Source organism: Gallinula chloropus (assembly GCF_964237585.1).
Source record: "Gallinula chloropus genome assembly, chromosome: 1".
In the NCBI taxonomy this organism is placed as follows: domain Eukaryota; kingdom Metazoa; phylum Chordata; class Aves; order Gruiformes; family Rallidae; genus Gallinula; species Gallinula chloropus.
The window spans coordinates 160,313,421-160,335,608 of record NC_140085.1 but is presented as its reverse complement, the minus strand read 5'-3'; the positions used below and the strand labels follow the sequence as shown (position 1 = coordinate 160,335,608).

The 22,188-nt window shown below is 39.4% G+C and overlaps 1 protein-coding gene across 1 annotated transcript in view; it reads left to right on the top strand.

Annotated features, from left to right (window-relative positions):
- The window catches only part of GPC5 (glypican 5), a gene marked incomplete at both ends in the record, with an annotated part of 701,455 nt that overhangs the window by 5,556 nt on the left and 673,711 nt on the right, over nucleotides 1-22,188 (top strand). Inside the window, one exon of the mRNA XM_084261927.1 lies at nucleotides 8,490-8,651. Coding sequence (XP_084118053.1) covers nucleotides 8,490-8,651 — 162 coding nt within the window. The remainder of the gene's footprint in view (nucleotides 1-8,489; nucleotides 8,652-22,188) is intronic.

Genomic DNA, 22,188 nt, shown 5'->3' with positions numbered 1-22,188 from the left:
AGCTGGAACAGAAATAGGTCAATAAAACGTCCTTATATATGTACGTGATTAGCAGTCTTAAAGTATAAAACAAGGTTGCCTTAGGGCTGGGAGTGATACCTGTGTTAAAAAGATGCCGTTTTAAAAGTGTATTTACCATAAAATCAAGGGAATTGAAAAACGTTGAAGAGTCAGCTGAAACCATAAACAAGTATTCATTATTATTTTAGAGTTTTGCTAGAAGTGTCTTCTGAAAGCTGTATTAAAGCCTATAATAAACCTAGATAAAATTTTGTATTAGCTCCTGCTTTACAAGAGCTGAAGTGCAGAAGGTTTAAAAGCTAAGTAGCACCTGTCATTAGCTTAAAACACTAAGCACAGTTTGGATAGTAGAGCTAATCTTGAGGTTATTTAGTTTTAGTGCAAAGCAAGTACTATGTCTGTATACACATGGAACTGCATGTCATCAGATGCCATGCACATTATTCGTTAAGAACTAAAATGTACTGGAAAAGTAAAGGGTTTATGCAAGATCTGGTTTTCTGAACCTCACAGGAAAAAGGAGATCATTGCTTCTGAGAAGTGAAGGTACGGTTTACTTGTGAGAGAGGTACATGTCAAGTCAGTAGGGGGATGAATAATAGTCAAGTTCTAATTTTTTCTTGGTTTGACAGTTCAGGTATACACTTCTGATCATGAAATTATGGTTTATTGCACAAGAATGCTATTAGCTAAAATGAGGCTGTATGCAACACAATGTTACTTGTGTATGAGGCAACTTGGTAATAACACTTCGCTGAGTTTTCTCAAGTTTTCAGTTGCAAGCAGAGGGAGGACATTTGTATTAGTTACTATATGCTAAGATTTGCAGGGTAAGGTAGGTCATTTTACACATAATCATAGCAAGGTGGCTGTTTACTGGTTTTAACTATGTTGTAAAGCAATCTAAAATCCTCCCCAAACCCACCACAGCTATGTTTATTTGGAACAGTGGCAAGTCTCCTGCTGGTATTTGGACTTACTATCCAAGCTGTGTTGAAGGTTGAGTTGTATTGTGGAGACTTCTGTAACACACAACATTGTATAATGTCTTTCTAATGAGTCACTTATCAGAAGGCTCTAAGATTATGGTGATGGAAAAGAGCAAAGTATATATGGTTGGGAGTTTTAATTTTTTAGCCTTATCAGAGTTATTTTTACTTTTTACATTATTGGATAACTACACTGTGTAGTAACAGTTTATTGAAGAGCTTATTACTCATCCATTGTAGTATTGTGTGGAATAGTGTGAATTGGAAAGGTGTTGCACTGTACATAAGGGAGAGGTTTGATTTTACAGCCCTTACAGTTAGTGATTATGTGGTTTAGAGCCTCTGGGTGAGGATCAGGGAGACAGAAAAAAAAGGAGATGTGGCAGTGGCTGTTACTTCTGATGAGCCAGCTGGGATGTAAACACCAGTGAGTTGTTATGTATGTATTTAGGAGAAATTTCATAATTGTTAGCCCTTGTCCTTATGGGAGATTTCAATTGGAGAGATCATACTGCTGAAATGAGTGGGTCTTGAAAGTTCTTGAAGTTTGTAGGAGATAAATTCTTGCTACAAGTACTCAGCCAAGAAGGAAGGTATCCCTCCTAGGCTTGCTGTTTGTGACTACAGAACTCATGAGGGATGTGATGGTAGGCGGCTGTTGTGGCCACAGTAATCATGAAATGATTGAGTTCTAAATCATTTGTGGTGAGAAAAAAGGACAGCAGAGTTCTTAACTGTGACTTCAAGAGAGCAGACTTGAAGCTATTCAGGGAGTGAGTCTGTGAATCTGCTTTTGAGGCCTTAGGAGTGCACGAGTGCCTGTGGTCTTTTAAGTATCACCTTATAGAAACACAGGAGCAGGTGATCCTGCTGTGTCACAAGTCAAGCCAGTGGGGCAAAGGCTGGCTTGGCTGAACAGGGAACTCCTCATGGAGCTCGAGAGGAAAAAGCTGCTCCATGATCTCTTGAAGCCAGGTCAGGCTTTGCAGGAAGACTACAGAGCCATAGTTTGTACAAGCAGGGAGAAGACAGGAAAGACCAGAGCTCAATAAGAGTTGAAGCTGTGTCAGATAACAAAGGCTTTTTAAAGTATGTTAATGGCAAGAGGAAGGGGTAAGGGAAACACTGGACTCATACTTGTCGAAATCATCTGATTAATTGGGATGAAGAAAAGCAGAGGCATTCTGTATGATCTAGTCTAGGTGATCCTGCTCTGGCAGGGGGGTTGGACTAGATGATTTTCTAGGTCCCTTCCAACTCCAAACTTGCTGTGAATCTGTGATTCAGTATGTTTTTTGTCTCAGACCTCTAACGATATTAAACAGACCTTGGGCTTCTCAGTCTCCTGAGTCAGAGGACCATGAGTGTGGGCACAGTGACTTTACTTCTCTGAGCACTGAAATTGTATGGGACCAGCTGTATGTTCACAAGTCCATGGGGCCCGATGGATTCATCCCAGAGTACTGCATGAGCCAGTGGCTGTCACAGCAGGACCCCTTTCAATCACCTATCAAAGGTCATCTGTTGAAGACCAACTGGCCTGCAATTCCCTCAGTCATGCTCTTCCTCTTTTGAATATAGGAGCAAGATCTGCGTTTTCCCAGTCGCTGGGGACCTGCACTGGGTCAGCTACCTTTCAGAAATCATACCTTTCAGAAGTGGTTTCACAGTGAATTCAGACAGCTCTGTCAGCACCTTTGATACATCTCACTTGGTCCTGTGAGCTTGTATGTGCCAAGATTTCACAAGGGATCCCACTCTTGATCTTCTTCCACTACCACTGTCTCCTCTCTTAGTTAACTGTTATCTCTATGCACAGAGGCCTGAGCTTGTTGGTGAATATTGAGGCAAGGAAGGGAGTGAGTACCTCAGCCTTTCCTTTATTTTTGTGGACACTAATCACCCATCCCTTTCAGTAGCAGACCCACTGGTTTTGGTTTATTACAGAGTGATACGAGCTCTTGCCCTTGATACCTGTACAGGAAAAGGAATAAATTAAATTGTTTTTAAATAATCATAAACTGTGTTAAGTAATATCATGTCACATATTGCCTAAATTGTGCTTTGCTTGTTCTCTTTTTAGGTACAAAGGGAGAAAATTTGTGGTTTCAAGAAATTTGTACCTTTTAAAAGGAAAAAAAAACAAACCAAAACACCAGCCTCTAAAAGTTCATTAACTAGTCTGATTGAGACCTGTAAACTGTGAATACTTTTATGTTGTTAGTTAACCAAAATGGTGTATGTTACAATTGAGGGTAGTATCAGGAAAACATGGTGGGTTTTTTTTTTCTTCTTCCCTCTTGAGGAAGAAAAAGTAAAAGCCCAAGTGAAAACTGTGTGGTGGTTCCATGGCTGGTGTCTGCCCCAGCTTCCTTGTAGCCTGCATGAGTAAATCTTCCTATTCCTGTGCTGGAAGGGGATGCCAAGTTTGTGAAGCTGGAAATATGGCCAACATGCTTGTGAGAGCTCTGTATCTGGCAAGTGCTGTTGCATCCCACAGCTGAGATGAGCCCAGATCAATAATTCCTTAACAGAATTCATTCTTCCTGAAGAAATCATGAAGGAAATTATCATGAGATCCCACTGCTCTGGTACAGGCAGGGCTAAAATTTAGGAGACCCTTTTCTCTGCTCATGTGTTCCTACTGCTGTGCATTGCCCTTCTGCACGTACAGCAGAAGAGGAAAGCAGTGGTTACGTGGCAAGTTGTGAGTTACCAGCTTCAGGGAAGCACTCTGCATACTCTGAAGGGTTGCTTCAGCAGTTAGGTTTTTGTTGTGGTGTTCTTTCTTGCCATGTGGTTGCTGCTGTCCTTCACCCCAAGTGGCAGCAAGCCAAAAGTTTTACTCTGGCTCACAAGTAATTGTTGAAGCAAATTAGTTAGCTGCCAGTCTCACACAGCTGATTGCCACCCATACAGACACACACAAAAGAAAAAAGAGGTGGGGGGGGAGAAGAGGATGTTTACAGCTGTCATGACACACCATGCTCGTTTTGTTTGAACTTACCTTGGCTACTTATAAACCTTTCTTCTTCATTTAACAAACCAATGGCATATGTCTAATGGCATTGTTTTGAGTCTCGATTTCAGCTGAACTTAAAATTAATGGATATAACAGTTACCAAAAGTAAGTTTGAGCAGCAATTCATGCATGTGGCTTAAAAAATTCTCTCTGTATTAGACTTGTAGCATAAGTAACCTCTGTCCCCCGCACTCTTCATTCATAAGTCATGATGGCTAGAAACTTCTTCATGAAGATAAAAGACTTTCCTGGAACAGCAGAATTGGAGTTTTAAGAAAATACAACTACTGCAAAGAATTGTGAAAATTTCTTGGTTTGTCAATGTGAGACCAATAGACAAATAGATCAGGTTTTAAGATGAATTCTGTCTCTCTGCTGATTGTTAGGTTAGTAAAGGGAGGCTATATGCACAAATAATTAAAACAAATGAAATAGAGAAAGTATTTTTAAATAAACATAAATCAAGCCTTGCCTTTTCAGAAAAGAACCTAAGGAATATATATACATTTAAGGGGATAGAGAATACAGTGAGTCTGAAATTGGTATGGCATTGAAATGTGTCCAAACAGCTTAATAACATGGTTCCTCTCTCTTACGGTGCCTGTTACATGACTAGATAACTGTCTGCCTTTTTTCTACAGCAGTGAGTTGGGTTTTGTTACAAGCAGAAGATAATATTCAGTAACCAAAAAAGAGAGAGGGGGGAACCCCTTCCCCCAGAAAAAACCCCAAACCTGTTGTAATACAATACTGTGAATATTGCAATCAGTATAAACGTTTTTTCTTATACAATGTTTGTCAGGTGTATTGCTGCTGGCATACTACAGAACTGAATCTTGGATTTTTCTCATACTGTGATGTTTTTTGTGTGACAAACTTCTAGAATAAGAATAGTAAAAAAAAAGGAAGAGAGAGCCGTGTATCACACCTGTGGATAAACATTTCTGGTATGTTAACTAATGCTGCAGCATTACTTATCGTTCCTGTAGTGTGTTGGTGGGTGGCGTGCTAGTCCAGTTTGCTGCTTGCTGTTTCATTTATAATAGCTAATTTTAAAATTAGTTAGTATTCAGTATAACAGCAAATGTATAACTGGAAGGAAGAACATTCAAAAGGATTAATAATAAAAAAACCTTGCAGTATTTCCTTAAACAATGTCAACTTGGACATGTTCTGCAGTAGTTACTGCACCTGAAGTTACAGTTGCTTTATGTACATACAGTATAACTCGCCTTGGACACAGGTAATAGTAACGTAGCTTTAATCCTTATGTTTCTTGATTTGAGTCATGTGTCACTACTGTGTTCTCTTGACCCCATTCACTGCTGCCTGTTTCCAGAACTGAATTTTGCTGAAGCCATCACCACTGCTCTGATGAAAAGAGATGACTTTTAAAGAAGTGTAAGAGCTACAGCTATAGGTTGTGGAAAGCCAAACTTCATGTGGTTCAAGTTCCAGCTTTGCCTGTTTTTAATCCTAGGAATGGCCCAACCTTGCTGGACCTGTGACTATCCATTACTGCTGCTACTCCTTCCCAGCTTTTTCTTGAGCTGTATCTGCCCTGCAGCAATTGCTGTCTGCACAGATGCTGGTACCCAAAGCAGCTCATCTGCATTATGTCTCTCTTGTATGATGTAGTGGTTTCTAGGTCTGCTTTGGTTTATCCTGGGTTGTGATCTGGACTATTGCAGGGCATGCCGTTATTCTGTGAGGAAACGTGGGACTAGAGGAGAGGAGTCTTCAGTATTTTGGAGCTGGTGTTGTGTTGTCTAGGACTGGGAATGTGGGAATGTTGTGGGAAGGTGGGGAAGGTCAGTAGTGCAGGGGCTTTGTTTGGAGAGCCTCTGGACTGGGACTTTAGAGTCAGCAGGATCAAAGGATTGAAATCTTGGGGAAGCATGGGGCTTCCCCAAGATAGAGAGGGAGGCTGTATGTAGGTGTTTACATGGTTTCTGAGGTTGTCGAGCACTGGAGAACCGCATTTTTAATACTTGTAATAAAAATCATTGTAAGATGCTCATCAACATTGCTTGGAGGCAGGCAGCTTTGTTAAAGGCAGACTCTGACACTAAACACTTTGGCATGCAAAACAAACACTGAATTAACAAATATGCAGATAATATAATAGACCACCTTAATTTTGTGTCTTGTCTTTCATTCTTTGGCTGAATTGGAATGTTGGGAGAAGGAATGTTGAAGTTTTCACACAGCAAGGGATTTGTAAAGGAAGCCAGCCAGGGGAAACGGCTTAGCTTGTGGATTGTAAAAATGTACATACTGAAGAACACAGAAACTTCTATTTTTAAATAAACGATTGGGATTAAATAGCCTTCAAAAAGGTTAATCTGCATGAGGAAAAAAATATCTGGTAGCAATAGCATAACACTTAAGAAATAAGGTTTCTTCATACTCACAAAAGTTCAGGGACTCATATCTTCATTACGGTTGTTACTTTCCCATGTGATAGGGAAGGTGTTTAGCTTCCTGGACTGTGGCTTCTGGGTGTACTAATCACTGTGGTGTTAAACTGCTGCTGGAAACCACTTCAAAGAGGGATATCACTTGCCTTAGTTAATTTTCACATCCGGGGGTTACATTCTTACTTTTGCATGCTACCACGAAGGCAATCTCAGATCTGTGAATTCTACACTGTAGGGTTTCTTAAATGCTCTGTATTACTGACCTTTTCATTCTGGTCTCGTGTCTTTCTAAATGTGATTTCTGACACAGTGGGTTCCTGCTTCGAGATTGGGATTGCTGCATGTAAATAATCACATTTTTTCTTTCCCTTTGTGTAGCAGAAGGGAAGTTCGAGGGTCAGAAATCCCTTCGTTAAGATTGCTTCACCCAGCACATAGACATAGGGACATAAGTTTGATAGGAATTTAAAATTTTTGTCATTCTGCCAAAATGTTCCAGTCCACCCCTCAGTTGCTTAACGTTTCTTTCTTAGCTTTTTGGAATACATCATTTAAAGCACTTTACATAAGAAAAACTAAGGAAACGTTCAGGGGGCAAAATGTGCAAGGCCTCCCTTTTGCTACAATGAAGTTTCCTACAACCTTAGAAAGATTTCCTACTACCTCAGAAAGATTTATCAGAGAAAAACAGGAAAAATTATTTAAAAGGAATGTTAAATCTTGTAGGTTTAGTGGTAGAGAAATAAAAGGTTAGGTACAAAGAAGTGATGTAACAGCTGAAAGCAAGTACAGAGCCAGGGGCAATGTGGATTTAAGTTTTGACTTTTGAATTTTTTTTTCTTGTAATCGTGATCTTACCTTTTTACCTGTTACAAGAGAAGAGTGGTGCATATGCACACAACCACAGAATTAGAGTTTAGTCCACAGACCAGATAAAAAAATGTTTCTCACTACGTTTGCTAGAAATTTTGTGATATATGTCAGTGAAATAGTCGAGGAAAAGAATTTGATTTGGATGTAAATTTATGTAGTAAATGTACTGGCATAATTTAAATCCTCACATCTTCTGTCATGAAATGCTTGTTTCCTCATTTCAGAAAGTATTGTTTAGATACAGTGTAAAAAACATTTTAGCTACTACATGATGACAAGGAAGGTGAATAAGGTGTTTTCATGCTTGGTTATGCTCCAGTTATTAAAAAAAAAAAAATCAGCTAATATAACAGCAGTGAATTGCCCTTCTTTAAATTCAGCATGCCCCAAGTTAGAGGTCTTCCTTTCTAAGAACATTAGCCAACCTGTTAGTGAGGTAGTGAGTCCATGTGACAGATACCTGGGAATGTCAAACATTGGAGAAAGTTGCTGTAAGAGAGATTATACTGGGACGTAGGACTACTCCATCTAAAAGTTAATGTGAGAGCGTTCACTATAAACCTATTAGGATTTGGCTTTACGCTGGTGTGTTTGTAGTATTTAGTAGTAGGTAGCTCTTACCAGTCCAAGGTTTGCACAAAACCAAAGGCCAGACATGAGCTGGCCCAGCAGTTCATTATTCTAGGTGATCACAGAATCACAGACTATTTTGGCTTGGAAGGGACCTCAAAGATCATCTAGTTCTAACCCTGCTGCCGTGGACAGGGACACCCTTCAATAGACCAGGTTGCCCAGAGCCCCATCCAACCTGGCCTTGAATGTTTCTAGGAATGGGACATCTGCCACCTGTACAATGATGTACAATGAATATTCGGTGTATTTTACTAATAATAGTTGGCAATATTCACAGCTGGAATAAGATGACAGTGTCAGGGAAATCATACAACATCGATTAACTGTCATGAGTGTTCTCTTCCCATAGAATTTTAGTTATTATCCCCTTCTGAATTTTGTTTAACAAGACCAGATGTCTTTAAAACTTCAGATATATTTCTTTTATGTGTCTATATCTATGTTAAAAAAAAATGATAACTGTTTTCTCTGTAATTGTGTGGTTTGTACTTCTGTTTTGTAGTAAAGTAATGTAATTACCTTTTTCTCTAGGGGTTGATCTCCAGGTTTGTACTTCTAAAAATCCAACATGCTGTACCAAAAAGATGGAAGAAAGATACCAGACAGCAGCAAAGCAAGATATACAGCAAGTGCTTCAAACTTCAAGTGCTACACTGAAATTTTTAATCTCTCGTAATGCAGCTGCTTTTCAAGGTAAGGCTTCCTGCTTTTTGTTAACAAACTTGTTCATACTTTTCCTGATTTTCATCTTAGATTAGTTTACATATGGGATAAAAATGATTTGATGCTTTGTAGCTTCTCCCTATGCTTTTATGCATTCAAAGAGGGACTGTTAAGTCATACAGGTGATTAGAAGCTGCATTGCTTTTAGAATTTGTAACTTTAAAAAAAATGAGAAAAAGGAAGAAACAGTTTTAGCAAGAAGCTTTGATTTGAATTGTAAACGGGAACGTGGTGTTCCTCTTAAACTTCTTTAATTGGTTGATACTAAAATGAAAAATAATTGCCTGGAGTGCTACAAAAGGGGGATTTTGCTATTCCAGTATTTCCACTCACCGTTTAATAGGTCTTGTTCTAATAGAAATACTTGGATAGTTTGTTTTTTGAGGTTCATTTTTGGAACCTAGTTTTGTTTGAGTTTCTAAATAAATTTTCTGAGTTTCTAAAAATAATTTTAAAAATTAAAACTTGGAGTTTGAGGTACAGCTGTTCCCAATGTCCAATAGGAAGCTATCTGATAAAATGGTAGTTTCTTGGGCTGGTGGTGGGATTGCCTTTTATCAACTGCATGCAATGGTTTTCTCTGAATTAATAAGGCATAAGTTCATGCAGAAACTGGGAAGTTGTGCAGTATGAGGTTGTGCTTGATAGAATGGGATACGGACGTCACATGTTGAGGACAACACCTTACAGTGTTGGCATTTGTCTATTCATGTGTACTTGCAGCCTTAGCCACTTGATTGGTTAGGGTATGGTAACTTCATACAGGCTTAGGAAGTTTTCGTTTTTGGTGATTCTTGTTTTCAATCTGTGAAACTAAGATGATTAGCAGAATGAAAATAACTGCCCAGGGCTGTAAAATGGGCAGCGAAGTTGACTCTGGGATCCTAAAGCCTCCACTTCTTGAAATTTCGACTGTCAAATACCAAGAACAAGTTGCAGTTGCTCTGTGCTTCTGGAGCATCACCATTTAGCCTAACAAAGCTCTCAAGGGGTGTCATCATCAGATCATTGGTAAAATGTGCAAAGAAATCCACCCTCCCTCCCAATATAATTTGGTATAACATGTGTTGCTTTGCTGACCTAGGCCTATAGACTCTAAAGCTCAGTAACCAACTGTACTTCCCTTAGGTGAGGATTGTACTCCCTGCCTTAGCATTTTAACACCACTTCCTTTCCCTCACCCCTAGAGAGAAAAATATAAAAATGCACAAAACCCCCTTAGGCATCTTGGTAAGATACCTGTGCAATCCCAAGATTTCTCAGTCTTCACCAGAATGGAGTTTAAGTGACATGTAAGTGTAGCTAAGTTAAATCAGAAGCCAGAACTACATTTCTGTTGCTTTTATGTCCTGAGGGCCTCAGTCATCATGCCAGCAGTGTGCATCTTCCTCATAAGTTAGTTCTCCCTGAAGGACAGGGGTACATGCATGCCTTTGCAGAAGATTGGGCTTCTCTTGGGTACAATCTGAGCAGTTATCCAGGATGCAGGTTCTAGGTCCTGCACAGCCTGTAAAGATTCAAATTTATATCACCTGCCAGCCCAGGAGGATGCCCCAGATACCAATTTGAAGGCTTATATGGGATGTAGGCACTTTTCACTTTCCCAGCGATGCCGTTTTATGGGGTAGAAAGGAATTCAAAAAGCAATGACCTAAAGAAAGGCGCCTGCCTCTGTAGCCTAGTGATGGTACATTCCCCCTGACCCAGAGGCCATCCTTCCCAGATAAATAGCCTAACACTAATCAGTTCTCCCACTGGCTTTCTTTCATCAGTTGCTTTGAAACAGATATTTTTCAAAGCATTATACTTTATATATATATTTTAGATACCTTAGACACTTCAGATTTTTTTTGAAGTATGTGCTTTAGTACTTGTGTCTAATTTCTTGTTATGTGAAGAAATATAACTGAGAATATTCCACTGTTTATGGTATTATTTAGATGTGAAACCTTGTTTAACCTTGACGGAGTTATTTGTGGAAAAACATGCTGTTGAAGATATCAGTCATTTTTGAAGATTCACTATCATTGCTAACTAGAATTCAAGCTAAATGATTTCACAATCATAAACCACAAAAAGATGGGTTTTTTAAACTCTGGGAACATAGGACATTATACCCAGTCTGAATTCAGTTTGGACCCTACTTTGAGGATGAGTTTGGACTGGAGACCTCCTGAAGGTCCTTTCAATTCTCAGTTACTGTACGACTACATGTCTATCCCAGCCTTCACCACAAAATCTTTAGGTGTTGCCCTTAGGTTTAGGGGAGGCTGGGCTGCACTGCTATGAGTAGAGTTACCTCTCCTGGGGCTGTGGCAACTGGACAGACATCCCAGCAGTTACGGAGGAGGCGTGAAGGGGATTGCTGAGGGGCTGTACAGAGCGGGGCAGATGTTGTGGACTTTGCTGCTGTTGTCACCTGCATCTTTTTGAAGTCTGTTGTGTATGGATGCCTTGGCCTAAAAGAGATGGATTGGATCCAAACAGAACAAATAGCTAGGGTTGTCTGTCAGCTGCTTATATATTTGGCAGAGGGGGTAGGCAGTTAAAGTAAGTAATCTGTGTCGGCCTCTGGAGGTCTTCAAAAGTGTGTTTTCTTCTGTCTTGAGATGCTGAGTATTTCAGGATGAGTAAGTACTAAGTAATAACTTTGTTCATGAAATAAGGCATCTGTCTGCAATAGATGTCCATAATATATATAGATAGATAGATAGATACATCTGTAATATATGTTATGAAAGACACATCTTTGTCACCTTCTAATGTTTGTTAAAAACCCTTGGTTCTGTATTGTGGTAAGTGCTGCCTTCTGACAGTAACTCTGGATTGACAACTTTCAAATGTAGCAGAAGTTGCATGTCTCTCAGGATATGTCAGGCTCCATTGTGTACTACTTCCTAGCAACCACTGTTACAGGGGTTTTTCTCCTTACATTTCAGGGTGTTTCAAGAGTGTGTAGTTTTCTTTTTCACCATGAATCTTGTTTCTTTTCAATACCTTTGAGTAGTGGTGAGGGAACAGGAGGAGAGGTGAGAGTGAAATGAAATAAGATACTAATCTGGTAAGTGGGAGATATACTGTGCAGAGCAAGAAATCATTCTTCTCTTGGGAAGGGTGACTAGAGAACGTAAGCTGTGTGATAATTGTGTTTCAGGACAGTAATTTTGACAGAATAACATTCTTGCATGTCTCTGAATTTGTAGTATTTATTATCTTAATAATAAATGAGAAAAAGATTGTGAATGTTGTACAAGCATTGCCATAGCATCTTCATTCTAGTGGAAGCCAAAAAAGGAAATGCTTTTTTAGCTTTTATGTTATATGCTGTAGACCTACACAGACTCCTTTTGCACAGTTCTTGGATGTTATACAAAGTTCATGCTGACCTTTGTCTGTACCTGCAAACAAGAGAGGAGCAAGTGCTTCCAGGGTCCACCTTTGTGTACTCACAGAACATACAGACCTAGAACAGGATAGCAGCTTGTCCAGTTGAATGGGAATTTAGAGGTAATAATTAGCTTGTAGAGTCTAAAAGCAAATGGACTTTTTCTTTGTGCTGCTATATTTGGCAGCTCTTACTGTCTAATTGATTTAAAAATATAGAATTGTGAAGAACTTTTGAATGTAGCAACCTGTCAAGAAAACAGTGGACTTTGCAAGTGTGCTTCCAAGAAAGGAGGTAAACTGCATTACTCAGTACAGCATTTCCTGACATGCTTACTGTTGTGTAGGAAAACAGTGCCTTTCTAATGTATCTTCTAGAGTATACTGAATCAGGTTTTCCTGATGCAGTTTCATGTTGTTCTGTGAAATTATTGCTATGCAATAGATCAATGTCTGCTTTAACCTAGAATAGAATTAAGTGAAGTCAGACTGTTAGGTTACATTGTTTGAGGTCACAGTACAATTACTGCATTTAAATATGATAAAATTGTAGTCAGTAGCTAAAATAAATTGTGTGAACTAGAAAATGTGTTGAAATCTCCCCAGATGCTTTCTCTGGTAGCAAGCAAAGCCATAAGAGATAATGGGATATCTGTTCATTCTTGTAAAACTAAATCTGCTTTGGCACTGATTCAATTGTTTTCCATTCATGGAGTTTTTTTCTGAAGAACAATTTGAAGATCAGAAAACTTTTTCAGCAAGAGCTGCTGTATCTCACTTATGGCTTCAAATGATACATTGCTCTCCAGATTATTTGCAAAGCAAAGAGCTACTTTGAAGTTCCAACACTGTCCTCTCTTTCTGCTTCGTCATCCTTTATGTATTAATTAAATGTGATATAAATAAGCTAAAAGCCTAATCCCTGTTGATCCCAGCTTCTATTATTGAGTGATAATTAATGATGCTATTAAAAGTTGAAAAAGTAGACAGGGTGAGAGAACCTGTTGTAGTGAGGGATGAGGGTCTCAAAAACGTCTCTGGCTCTCTAGAGTTAAGGCTCTTCCCTCTGTGTTGCTCTGCAGACTTTCCCCACAGGTTCAGTCCCGTTCCGTTATGGGCTAAGTGGAGAATTTTAATAATGCAGGAAAATTAGTATCCCTGCTGGTTGGTTTAAGGAGCAAAGCTGTTACACAAACCTATTAGCTTCAGTTCCTGTGTAATACAAAAGCAGGATAAACAGTATGCCAGTGTAACTTAGAGTTACACCCAGTATGTCTATAGATATATAAACCACAGCATTAAGGGGCTGTCCTAAGTGTGGAAATCTGGAGGTTTAGCTTAATGCTTCATATTTCACTATTAAACCTGAGTTGTATGTTTCTGTATTGCAAGTAAGTCTTTTATCATTCTAGAGGGATTTACTTCTGTTGCATCTCATTCTTATCTTACAGATACTTACTTGCATACATGCATGCATGCTGTGCTACAGGCGATCCTGGGGTATATACACACAGGGATTTAATGGGCTTCTGTAATAACAGTCCCCACCACATCAGTCTGTTCTTAAATTGTACTTCTTCAGCGTGTACTTGTGCTCTTGGATTCTTGTCTCAGCCTGTGTTTATTTACCATGACTTAGTTTTTTCTCATAGTTGCAGTAACACCTGAGTTACAATTAAGCTAACATAGGTACACTGTTCAGACTCACATACCTGGTGAATGCTAAGATTTTTACATAATCATATTTTTTCTTAGTACTCAGCTAATTACTGTTTTGGTTTATGTCTGTGTAATATAGTATACACAGTGTAGATGCATGGTAACTTAGAGTTTTTATACTCCATGTAGTACCTGCTCTGTAGAAAACCACGAAGTACCAATTTAAAGCACTATAAGCAGTGGCTGTAGAAAATTCACATTTTTACAGAACTATGGGTTTCTGCTTCCTGCTCATTATGAGAATTTTGGGAGTCTGCTGGGTAAGTGTAGGAATTTGGAAGAAGACTGAACTCTTGACTGCTGGTGGTTTTAAATGAATGTTTAGTGTTGATAGCATTTTTTGTAGCCTTTTAGATTTCCAAGATTTCCAGGTACATGTGGAAAAGATTTCACTTGCTATTTTTATTCTCTAAGAAAATGGAAAAAAAATACCCCCAACCCCCCAATAAAACCCCACATCAGCAAGTCAAGTCTTGTTGAAAGACAAAACTCAAATTTTTGAGCATTTGAAGCCAAAGTCTGAAAAACAAGTTGTTTGATAGGAACCAAGGTGCTACGTTTAATTGGGGAGAAACAGTGGAAGGCCTAACAGGATGGGGGATAACTTAAATGGATCTGTTCTGTAGGAGAAGTTCTGGCTGTAATGATGAATCAAAAGCTGACAGAACTCAGCAGTTAGTTACACACTGTTGTGAGACAGGTAGCTACTGCTGTAAGGATTCTTAAACAGAAGGACAACAGGGATTTGTGAGCTGAAACTTTTCTGGCTTGCTCAGGTAAATTGGAGAGCTGTGTTCAGCTTTGGGTGGTTTATATAAAGGAAGATGTGGACCATTTAGAAAAAAGAGAGGAAAAATACACCCTCAAAGCTAAATGTGACAAAAAATGGTCAACCTTAGTTCCTCTTAAATGAGAAACCTGTGGAGGAATTATGCTATTTCTTCAAAAACATAGTGGCAACTGCACAGAAGAAAGTTGTTACCTGTACTCTGTCAATTAGATGATAAACCAGTGGTTTTGTACCATAGCAAAGAAAATGTAGGCTTGTTATGAGCAGATATTTTCCAGTGGCAACATTTAAATGCTGTTTTTTGGTGTCCTCCACATCCACAGATCTTAAAACAAGCTGGACAAGAAAACAGCTGCCAAGAATTATGTTGTGGATATGACTCATTTTGTTCTGGGGACAAGGGTTAGACTGGAATGCTCAACAGGCTTTTCTCAGATTTATGACAGGTTTAAAATGCAGTTTGCCAAGAAAGGTTAAAAGAATTGAATGTTTTAAGTAGTTTTAAGCTTAATCTATAGGTGCTGTGCTCAAACATCGAAGTTGTTATTAATTTCTCTCCAAGTGTGTAACAGTTCTCTAATGTAACATAATGGGACGGGCTGCTTCAGTAAGGAAGATGCTGGCAGAATGGGTTTAAACTTAGAATACTGTGTAGCAGTATGGAAATAATTTGTTTCAAAACTTTATGCACAACTTTTTTCATGATTTGTTATTCTTGCCATGGAACTGTTTTGTATAGAGCTACTAAAACTATACAATGCCAGTTGAACAGGTACTTAATAATTATACTGTTATGAACAACATATTCCATAGGAAATATAAGGAATTTTGCAGTTTTTTACTATACAATCTTTATTTTTACTTTTTAAAAAATTATGATTTCCCCAAATTGCATCAGTTCAGGACAAATGGAATCATGAACTGCATTTTCAAGGTCTTTGTGAGAAGTAAATCAAATTTTCTTCCCCAGGAATAAAACCCTAAAATTGTCTGTGTTTATTTGGAATTTTTAAGGTAGGCATGTTTACATCTAAAGCCTGTAAGTCTATGCTTGGTGACTTTTTACTTTTGGAGGTGACTTTTTACTTTTGGAAAATTTTTCAGACCAGGAAAAAAGGAAGAGGGAGGGAGGGTAGAATTGCATCAAATTTGACTTAATCAAATAAGCATTAAAATAGAGTTTTAAAAAAGTGTCATGCCCAATACTGAACTTAACTACATTGTAAATATACTTCTAGACTGTAAATTACACCTTTTTACTCTGTAAAAAGTATATGGTATGTAATAGAGAGAGAACTAAACTAGGAAATGTGTTTAAAAAAAACCCCAACCCCACCAACAAAAAACAAACAACCCCCCTCCAAAAAACAAAATGAAAAACCTCAAACAAAAAAATAAACAAACAAAAATCCCCACACACAACTTTTTGGGGTTTTTTTTAAACCTAAACCTGTACAATAAACTTAAACCTTGGAGAATTTTCTTCCTCTGGAGGGAAAAAAACTACAAAGTTACTGCTGGACACCTTTGGGCATGTCAGGCATCACTAGAAACCTGTGGTTAAACAACTGAACTGAGACCAGTGTCACCCTTGACAGTAATATTAGCTGTCTCATATTTAGATACCTATAGGGAAGTATCTGCAGCTGTGCTCCAGCATGTATTTCACACACCAGAGTAACAGCCCTCAGAACATCTCTCTGGAACCCTACAGCCACCCTGTAATGTAGCTCAGGGCGTGAGTAAGGTCTGGGAATGCAAGCAGGTTATTGAGCAATAAGCTAATATTTGAGTTTCCAGCCTATCAGCTCCTTGGAGGTGATTGCTTTTATCCCAAAGAAAATGAAAGCTGGCTTAGTGCTCAGAGCAAACTGCTCCCCTCCTGCCAGAGAGGTAGAAATGCACAAGTAGATTCTGTGCGTGGAATGTGGGATCTATTGTTCTCCCCCTTGCTTTTACCATGTGGCAGTTTGCTCACAACATAGGAAGTGATTATCTGCTTTTCTTTCTGTTCTTTTTCTGGAGTGAAGCAGAAAGGTGTGTCTGTGTCATGTAATGAAGTAGGTGGCATAGTGATTTCAGTAACAGCATTGGAATAAACTTTTATTAATATTAGATAGGTCACCAGCAGGTATAAATAACTGTACTTTGAGGCTTCAAAGAGCTATTGATACAAGTAGTGTCAATTTTTAATAAGTCTGTAAATCTCAGCTTGCTTTAAGGGCTTGAGTTTAGGTTTGTGCAGACTAGAAGAGTGCTGTGGTAGAGATCCGTGGCCTTTGCAGTTCTAGAAGAGAATGTTAATATTCACTATTTAAGTGCATTTAAAGTGTACATGCATAGCAGGTGACAGTACAGAATGCTATACCTTTATAGTAAATCAGTTGCATAGCTGTTCAGCACATGCAGTGTAGCCATTTATATAGGATTTTTGGATAGCATCTAAAAATACAGCAGGTCACTGAGGAGAGCGGGCTGTTTTCTGTTACTTGTTCTGCAGTGTTATAGCTCTCAGACTTCCCTGTTGCAGCTGTTCTGGTCTGTGTGACTAATTATTATTCACTGGGACAGACACAAAGTGAAAAATGAGCTCTATAGTTCACTGGTCAAGGTACTCAACTGCAACAAAGGAAGGCTGCATGCTGCTGCTCCAGTGACTGCTTCTAATAATCTTCATAATCTATAAATATAGTCGGCACTGGCACAGTTTCTCCTGCCAGGCCTGAAGCACTTTAGAACAGGTGTGGTTTCAAGGCGTGTGTGAGATCTGGGCTGCACGTTTCCCGCTGTCAGGATGTCATCAGTTTTGCTGCCCTTTTCAATGGATCTGGCCACCAGGACTTTTAAAAGAAGGAATTATGAGCTGAGTAGGAGGCAATTAACTAACTACTATGAAAGAGTGAAGAGAGAGGCATTGGAATTCCAATTCGGCACCACTGTGATAGCCACAGGCTGGCTGGCTGTTCAGGATGAGGTGAACTCGTGCAAAATACAGCATAGAGGTTCTGTAGGAACAGGGACGGCACACACAAGACAAATGGTGATCAGGCTCAGTCAACGTGGGTTTATGAAAGGCAGGTCCTGCCAAGCTAACCTGATCACCTTCTATGACAAGGTGACATGCTTAGTGGATGAGGGGAAGGCTGTGGTTGTAGTGTAGTTGGACTTCAGCAAAACCTTTGACATGGTTTCTCACAACATTCTGATTGAGAAACTGGCTGCCACTGGCCTGGACAGGCACACCCTCTGATGGGTAAAAACTGGCTGGATGGCCGGGCCCAAAGGGTGGTGGTGAGTGGAGCTAAATCCAGCTGGAGTCTGGTCATGAGTGGTGTCCCCCAGGGCTCAGTGCTGGGTCCAGTCCTGTTCAACATCTCTATCAATGATCTGGATGAAGGCATTGAATGTTCCCTCAGTAAGTTTGCAGATGACACTAAACTGGGAGGAAGTGTTGATCTGCCTGAGGTTAGGGAGGCTCTTCAGAGGGATCTGAACAGGCTGGATCTATGGGCTGAGACCAACAGGATGAGGTTTAACAAGGCCAAGTGCAGAGTCCTGCTCTTGGGACGTAACCCTGTGCAGTGCTGCAGGCATGGGGAAGAGCAGCAGGAAAGCTGCCTGGCAGAGAAGGACCTGGTTGCTTGAATGTCAGCTGAATATGAGCCAGCAGTGATGCCAGGCTAATGGCATCTTGGCTTGTATCAGAAAGAGTGTGGCCAGCAGGTCCAGGGAAGTGATTGTGCCCCTGTACTCAGCATTGGTGAGGCTGCACCTCGAATACTGTGTGCAGTTCTGGGTTCCTTACTGTAAGAAAAACATTGAAGTCCTGGAGGGTGCCCAAAGAAGGGCAGCCAGGCTGGTGAAGGGGCTGGAGAGCAAACCTTACAAGGAGAGGCTGAGGGACCTGGTGTTATTTAGCCTAGAGAAGAGGAGGCTGAGAGGAGACCTTATCACCACCTACAACTACCTGAAAGGAGGTTGTAGAGAGGTGGGAGATGGTCTCTTCAGCCAGGTGATGGGAGACAGGACAAAGGAAAATGGCACAAAGCTGTGCTAGGGCAGGGTCAGATTAGACATTAGGAAAACGTTCTCCACCGAAAGGGTTGCTGGGCATTGGAACAGGCTGCCCAGGGAGGTGGTTGAGTCACCATCCCTGGATGTATTTAAAAAAACAGTAGACAGGTAGACAAGGTGCTTATGGATATGGTTTAGTAAAGGACAGGTACAGTTGAACTCATTCTCAGAGGTCTTTTCCAACCTTGTGATTATGTGGCTGAGAAAGTTACTTTCAAATCAAACTGATATGCTACTTTTTTACTGGAGTATATCATGTCTTTATTCTGTTCTTGTGTGGAATGTATTCTGTATGTATAAATATATTTATTGTTAGACATATTTAAAAAAAAAATTTGAAGTATTCTTGTTCCTTAACGTTTTTCCTACCAGGTCTTTGGGATTTGTAAGACAGGGTAATGTAGTTACAATTTGCAGTGATTGCAGATGCATAGAATGGTACTAGGAATGTCAAGTTACAGCATGGCTTTGCATTGTGCTCCCATTATGTCATGGCAATTTTAAACTTAAGTAGTTTGTAAGCTAATTTCCTTGCTTTGGCTTAACACAGTTTTAACTTCATTTTAAACAAATTGCTGGTAACGTAAAATACCTGATTACCACCAACGAGTGTTTAGTTTTGTTGCTCCTGATATGTTACTTAAAAGCTGCAAGTAGGAATCCTGTAAGTGAAGTAAGGCCTAGTTCAACCCTATTAAAATGCTATTTACATTTTAATTTGCTTTCTGCTGTGTGACTGTGTTATACTGAAGCTATTAGCTGGCTCAGTGGTCCCCACAGACAATTTCCCTTTCTCATTCTGATTTTATTGTAAATGATTGTCACCATAGTAGAGGAAACTGCAAATTCAATTTTGATCAGTCCCATGAGGGACTTGATTCTTCATGACTTATTTTTGTTGTTTTAAAAATAAATTGAAATAGCCATCTAATGTAAGGGTTTCCTTCAGAATAGAGAATTAAATTCTGTAATTTCTTTTATGCAAGGGCTTTTTTCTGTATTGTGTTATTAGGGAGAAACTAATATTTAAGGAAATTTTGTAGTGATTACCCCCTTGGGAAAGATTTAGTTCTTCGTTTAATATTTCCATTTTATATTTAATGGTTCATTAAGCTGGCTTTATTTCTTTCTTTTACACCTGGTGATCATAAGCCTGCTGTTTTCTTTGAAAGATAATGTTTTCATGACTATTTATTATAATTTAAGATTAAATATAGCTATTTCTGCCCTCGCTGCACTTAGTCCTTACTGTGAAATGGATTAATGACCCCTTTGGTTTAAAGAACTTTAATTTTGATTCCTCTTAGTGTTGTGTTACTGTGAGATAAAATTGCCAAGAACGTGTAAGATGAAATAGTGCAAAGTTAGAAGGGGACCACCAGTAGAAGAGAAGGAAACTGCATAAGAGTTAGCAGAAAGGTTAGTGATGCAGTGCAGGGTGACCCTCCCAGAGGTAATGGTGTTAACAGTAAATCCTCGGGATGATACTCAGGGCTTGATTCAGCTGGATTACAGGCACCTCTTTTGTGCTGTTTGTCTGTCACAGTGTGTCCTGTCTGTCCCTCAGGGCTACCTTTGCAGAGAGGTGCTGGTCCTGTTTGTCCTCCCTGATACCTGCCAGTCCTCTGGAGCACGTCCTGCATAACCTTGAGAAAAGCAAATGACACAATTCTTTGGGCAGTCGAGTCCTATCTTTTGGACTGTAGATGTCTCGACATCCAGTGTCTACTTGCTAGGTAGGGGCATTTGGTGCCATCAGGGTCAAAGGAGATAACATCAAATATGTCTTTTTAAAATTAGGTAGCTCAAATGATTACACCTACATGAACAGTGTACAGTTTTTACTTACATAAACTGTGTATAGTGTATATTATATTTTAAAAGTAAGGGACTAAGTTATACTAAAGCCTTAGACAATGTCACTGCTCCAGAAGAGTCCAATGGGGCCTGAGGGCAGAAAGGAAAAAAACCCCAGCAATTGAAATTGCTGCTTTTTAGGAACATCACAGTTTTTGCATTGGATACAAAGCAGGCAAGGTAGTCTGGGGAGAAAAAAAAAATACCACGATTGCAGATTTGTTCTTGCTTCTAACTACATGTTTTCTTCCCAGGCTGAAATAGTTCTTTGATACCCAGTTTCTGTCCCTGCTGTTGCTATGGTACCTAATGCAACTGGAACAGGAGCGCACTGACAAGCAGATTTGGGAAGATGCACTCAGGCTCAATCTTCTTGCATTTCTTCTTAAAACTCAGTTCCTCTTATAAAAACAATCAAGAGCACTTATACTGGTGACATAAATTATTGAAAATTATTCCTGTCAATTAAAGATCTCCAAAAAATATCTAAGCATCAGGTTGTATCTGTGCATTGCTCAAGGCAATCAACTGGGGAAAGGTTTAAAAACAAACCCAAATAAACCAGGAAAGTATAAATCTTTAGAAGCCAAACCTTAGAGAAGTAATGAGAGAAGTATAACATTAGGATTTTAGGCAGAAAGAAAAAGCAAGAAAGGGGAAAATAGTTGTGATCTTTTTTGTTGTTTCTTTTCTTTAGAACTTTATATGCTTGGTTCTCTCACCTGCATAGTGTACAACTGTAACCAGCAGTCCTTTCTTGAGGAGACTACAAACTAAAATGACCCTACATATCAAAGGAAGGGGGAAGTCTTGGGGAAGAATGAGAGATTTGGTGACTTCTCAGAGTTTCAATCTACATTGTGTTCTGGGATTTTATTTTTATAGCTTATCAGTAGCTACGATATTCTTGGTACTAAAAAGATGTTTAACAACTGAAGCTGTAACAACAGCAAGTGCTGGGAGCTCAGTCAGATGGACTCAGATGAGAAATAAGCCATCAGTTTTAGTAATCAAGGTGATGAGCCCCTGGAACAGGCTACTTATGGGGGTGATAGGATATCAACCCCATCTCAAGTTCTTCAGTTCAGGTTTAGTACCAGCTTTTGAAGATGTGCTGTAGTCAAATGCCAGCTGCTGCCCTGTTCTGTGAAGAACTTTTTTGCAGGTCCAAGGTGTATCACAGCAGTCAGTCTACGATCCCAGTCTAATCTTAAAATTGACAAGAAGGAACATGTGAAGGTGTTCACCATAGTACAGTCTGGCACTAGAATGGTTCCTTGCAAGATGGATAATGTCAGTTTAATCAGAGAACTGAATGCAGCCTACCCCAGATGCATCCCCTCACAATTTTATTCTTCATGCAAAGATAAAGTTCTCCAAGCAGTTCTGCAAGTGAGAGACTTAGAGTGGTATGTGTATCTTGAAATTGTTCTCAAGCATAAATATCACATCAAGTGTTTATGGTTGCTTTGGATTCTCTTTGCATGCTTTATACATTTTTTAGGACCGTAGGACCCGTGCATTGTTTGTATCCTTAGTGATTTCTTTCTGGATCGCTGGGTTTAGCAGCAGCAAGTCCTGTTACACATTTAAGTCTTGAAGTCACTTTCACTTCTTTCAACATCACAGACCTGTACACCACTGAAATTATTGTTCTGTGCTGTCAGGTTTTTTATTATTGTT